Genomic DNA, 5,113 nt, shown 5'->3' on the forward strand with positions numbered 1-5,113 from the left:
CAGAAAAACAAGAGGCTTGATTTAGACAGTTTGGAACATATTTGGGATTTTCAAATGTTGGGAGGCCCTATTTGGGTAGTTGCTTGCATATTTTTGCATAAACCTCTCTCATCTTAGTTAATGAACATGTTTTCTATGTAATATAATTCATTTGCTCATAGTTTAGGATTTCTCTACACTATACTCCGAACTTCTTGTTTCCTGTTTTAGCATAGTGCATTATGATTTCCCAAATGTTCTTCTACATCTGTTTTCACTGGAGTTTGAACTTCTAATTGTAATTGAGAATTCCATATTATTTCCACTATCTCTTGGAAGCAGCATAATTCTTCTTTCATTCTTTTTCGTAAACTTTTTGTTATTCTAGCTTTAGTTTTCTGGTTTCTATCACTAGTTATTAAGCATTTTGTAATTAATTGTGTTTTTAGGTGAAGAGACTGACAATTTTTTGAAACTTGGAAATTGTAATTTCAGCCGCCACTTCAACTTGAGCATCTTGAAACTAAGAAAATTATTCTAGTCCATGGAGAAGGTTTTGGAGCTTGGTGTTGGTATAAGACTATCTCACTTTTGGAGGAAGTAGGGTTGGATCCAATCGCGTTGGATCTCAGAGGTTCTGGGATAGATAACACAGATCCAAACACAATAACAAATTTAGCAGATTATTCAAAGCCTTTAACTGATTATCTTCAGAGCATCCCAGAAGATGAAAAGGTAAAATATCCTTTTTGTGTGGCCTTTGTTTTCTTGAGTCTTGAGCTTGCTTATAGTTTTGTAAATGTTTCCAGGTCATATTGGTAGGCCATAGCTGTGGAGGCGCTAGCATATCTTATGCAATGGAGTGTCATCCAAAAAAGATATCGAAGGCGATATTCCTTTCTGCAACAATGGTATTGGATGGACAGAAACCTTTTGATGTACTCTCTGATGAAGTAAGTATGCCTACAGTGGAATTTATGTGCAATATCAATGTGCCCAATTCTGCTAATTAGCATGTTCCTCTTAAACTTGATTAATAATATTTAGATGCTCTGGTCTTGTATGAATCTTTTCAATATTGTCTATCTGTTTATTTAGCCATAAATAGTTTGACTGTTTATATTATTACTGTTATGAGTATAGATAAAGGTTGAAGGACTGGTTTATCTCAACATGGATAATGTACAGAAAGCTTGTTATCTCAAATTCAAGTTCTTGTACCATACAACTACTTTTTCTGCTTCTGTCTCTTGTTTAGTGTTATCTTAATTTTCCAAATCAACATTCTTTTTGCAGTTAGCATCTGCTGACGTTTTCCTAAAGGAGTCACAGTTTCTAGTTTATGGAAATGGAAGAGACAAACCTCCTACAGGGCTAATTTTTGACAAACAACAGATCAAGGGACTATATTTCAACCAAAGTCCTCTCAAGGTTTTGTAGCACATAACTCTGCCCTTTTCCATTTGACAATATTTATTTTATTTTGCTTGAAGTCCTTCTACTTGTTAGGATTGAATTTATTATGATTCTTCGGTGTGAAAACTGAAAATTCATGATTTTAAAAAGTACCCGCTTTGACTATATATGCAACTACTAGGCAAATTTGAGAGGAACCACATAGGTGCTGCATGTGGCATATGTGGCCTGCAAATGTAGTGATACGGGTATAACTAGGCATTAATAGGGAAACCATGAGACAGATAATGCGTGGAATGTATAATATCATTAATTAAGAGTAGTGTTAATCAATCAATGTGATAATTAATCAGTCAATGTTAAACAGACATGGCAAAAGAGGTATTTAGAAAATAGGGATAATAGCTCGATTGGGACACATGCTCGATCATGTGTCAGTCTTACAACTGTGAAGCCTATAAAAGGGTAACCCAAGGGAGCAGCAGGGAACATGCTCCATTAATTGGATCAAACAAGGTTAATTCGAAGGTAACTTCTTATCTCCTTTATAGACCTTCCATATTCACAATTACCTTTCTAGATTTACTTTGCTTGAATTGAATCCACCTTGGCCAAGTTGCACATTGACCAGGTTAAGTCTACATCTGAACTGTTCCCAGTTTGGTCTAGTTAACAAACAATTCAACCGAGCCAAGTTCACTTCGGTTGAATTGCACTTGATCTTCTAGTACTCCAACACTAAGCTGACATTCAGTCCTGCATTTGTTGAATGCAGATAGGTTCCATAATTCAGCAAAATTGGCCACATCATGCCGTTGAAATGAACTTCTATTTGGTTAACAAGACTTTAAGTACTCAGTATGCAAGTGATAAATACTATTGAGATTAACTATACAGATGTTACAAGGTTTGAAATATCATTCTGAGCCACGATTTCAGTCCCTGCCAGAACAAGAGGTGCTGGTCGTGTTGGGTGTTGGTACTAGTAGTTGTGCTGAGCACCAACCTTGACAAAGGAGGAGAATAAGTCAGTCAAGGAAGAGAACATGGTGGAGAAAGAGAACTAGGTGAACAAGGTAGAGGAAGAGGAGAACTTAGGTGGATGAACGAAGTAAAGAAATAAGAGAACGAGGCAAAGGAAGAGGAGTTAGTTACATACTTCAAAGAAGCTTTGTTACATTTACGAATATGCCATTGGAGGACTAGACATGTTGGGATACCTTTCCAAAAAATAGATTCATCCGCTCAAGGACTCAAAATGGCCTTGATCGAACATGATAAACGTTGTGAAAGCTTCACTGACCTTGGACCATATGATAGAAGCTTTGTGACCTCATTCCACGTCGTGGAAGCTTCATCGACCTCAAAGAAAGCCTCCAATTGGTGGTCCATTGTCTTGGGTTTCTCCCAGTGTTTACCGACATTGAGTGAGATTTTGTTTTTAAATATCATCTACTCTACATTATTGATTGATATTGACTTCTATATTTTTATATTTTGTATGCTTGACATATATATTTTTCCCCCAAGGATACATATTAATTAGATGTGTTGATTAACTTTACTGTATCTATGTGAGTCAATTTATTAAATATTTTTTTAATATTCTTAATATTGACTACATATGCTTTTTGAAACATTGCTAAAATTCTTAATTGGTGTTATTAACATAGCATCTGATAAAGCTCAGTGTGCCTTGATTTTCAACTATTGCTGAATGTACGATATTGTTGATTGTCACATAGTTTGGGCAGCATGTATCAGTGTATGAGCAAACACAATCTTCTGGTGAAAAACAGTTTTCAGCATTTTGGGGGAGTTTCTTAAGAGAGCTTGATCTTAGTGATGCTGCAGCTTTGAGAATGATGATGTTCAGTCAAGTTAATGTGGGAAAACTCGCTCATGGAAAGAAGCATGGAATGACTGATATCATGATATGCACCAGTGATATATAGAGAGAGACTATTGAGAAAAGGTAGGTCTACCAATGCTGCAATTGGGGTTTGAATTCACCACCGTTCATAATACTCGAAGAGTGGCATGCAATTGGATAGGATCCAAAAAACCCAATTCCAGTTGTAAGTTAAAAAAAAAATCTAATAAACCGTGTTAGCCTTGCACTAAATCTAACTGAAGCCTTGATTCACATGATATATTATGGAAAATAAAATGAATTGAAGCCTTGTATTTGTAAGTAGGCCACTTGTCAGGTAGGCTTATTCAAGGAATGAAACTCAGTAGGGGTCACTTGGTGGACACAGACTCTGATTCAAGCTAATATGGTGATGCAGAACTTATTGGAAGCAATAAGCCTTCTTAAAGCCCTATCATCAGGTGTTGAACCATTTCTATTTCCGTTATTTTGTAAGGATTCTCATTTATGACTACTCAACCATTACTGTGCTTATTATGGGAAGGTTGTGACAAGATGGTGTTTACATGATAATTCTGATTACTAAATGAGGTTTAATTACATGAAACATATCAACTACATTTTAAATTCCAAATAGATTTGTCACAAGGCATATATAGTGTATCACTTTGGTGGATCCATAAAATTTATTGGATGACAATTCTCTGGGGTGCATGACTTGCTGAAACTTTTGCACCATATGGATGCATCAACATTACAATTGCTTTGTTTAGGCACACAATATAATTGTTTTGTTTAAGTACGCCAACTATACAATTATTTTGTTCAGGTTCATGGACTGTTAAACCTAATTAGCAAGCTGTCTGCTCTGTAGACTTGCTTTCATATGAATTTGATGGAGCGACTAATATGATACACTTTTTAAGCTCATCTATTTCGTTGTGATAAAGAGAACTTATGTATGTTTTTAAATTTATTTATTCATAGGTGTGCCTTTTTTCACTACATGTCACCTAATTTAAGTTGTAGGAAGATGATAATAATATCAGCTTAAACATGCGAGCTGCTGGTTATATCATCCTCCATTGATTTAGGATTTCAGAAAGAACCACGAGGGAGGTTCACTTTCAGATTAGTGGGCGCATTTGCTTCGCTCGATCTGCCATGAATGGGAACCTCCATGCTAGTTTTCTCCCAAAAATAACCAAACCAATTGGGATAATACAACAGAACAACCCGTAGTTGTACTCCAAACAACTTATTTGGATGTGATGAACTGTTTCTTCTTGTCACACCTTGTTTTCAGTATGGAGCCGATAGCTTGAATGATTTTGAAGCCTGAACGGTGCTTGCAGGATATAGCTCTGGCTGCAGCTTCAATGCGGCCGATCCCACTGGCACCTATCATGGAGAGGTTATCCCTTACCTCTGAGAACTATGGCACGGTCCGACGATATTTTGTCCAAACACTAGACGATCACATGCTGTCACCAGATATCCAGGAGAAGCTGGTTAGAGAGAACCCGCCTCATGGGATCTACAAGATCAAAGGGAGCGATCACTGTCCCTTCTTCTCAAAGCCACAGTCATGGCATAAAATTTTGCTTGAAATTGCACAGCTGCCCGAACTCTAGTTAATGGTTTCCCCCATGATTCTACAAGTCTGAGGTTGCCTTCCCTGTGTAAGTTATTTCAGAAACTGGGTCGCCTCAATGTCGTTATAATGTTTGCAAATATGTGCCACGTTATAATTTTTCCTAAGATTATTTGTGATCAAGTAACTAAAATTGCCTTCTACTCGGTTGGCTTCATGTAGTGAGCCCTCTCTGCAAAGCAGGGGCTATG

The 5,113-nt window shown here is 36.9% G+C and overlaps 1 protein-coding gene across 1 annotated transcript; it reads left to right on the top strand.

The window, feature by feature from the left end:
* The first annotated feature begins 590 nt into the window (after positions 1 to 590).
* Positions 591 to 4,909, top strand: LOC141817705 (putative methylesterase 14, chloroplastic). The gene is made up of 4 exons (XM_074705337.1): positions 591 to 714; positions 789 to 932; positions 1,276 to 1,410; positions 4,624 to 4,909. The coding sequence occupies exons 2-4, from the start codon at positions 837 to 839 to the stop codon at positions 4,900 to 4,902; spliced, it is 510 nt and encodes a 169-aa protein (XP_074561438.1). The 5' UTR covers positions 591 to 714; positions 789 to 836; the 3' UTR covers positions 4,903 to 4,909.
* Positions 4,910 to 5,113: the final 204 nt, after the last annotated feature.

The sequence above is a fragment of the Curcuma longa genome, unplaced genomic scaffold, assembly GCF_044706935.1.
Source record: "Curcuma longa cultivar G26 ecotype Majalengka, Jawa Barat unplaced genomic scaffold, ITB_CL_G26_1.1 contig_21650, whole genome shotgun sequence".
NCBI lineage: Eukaryota > Viridiplantae > Streptophyta > Magnoliopsida > Zingiberales > Zingiberaceae > Curcuma > Curcuma longa.

Coding starts and splice junctions, on each gene's coding strand:
- LOC141817705 (XM_074705337.1), top strand. CDS start 837: ATGGAGTGTCATCCAAAAAAGATATCGAAGGCGATATTCCTTTCTGCA. Junction 933..1,275: donor TTGATGTACTCTCTGATGAA/GTAAGTATGCCT, acceptor TTCTTTTTGCAG/TTAGCATCTGCTGACGTTTT. Junction 1,411..4,623: donor TCAACCAAAGTCCTCTCAAG/GTTTTGTAGCAC, acceptor CGGTGCTTGCAG/GATATAGCTCTGGCTGCAGC.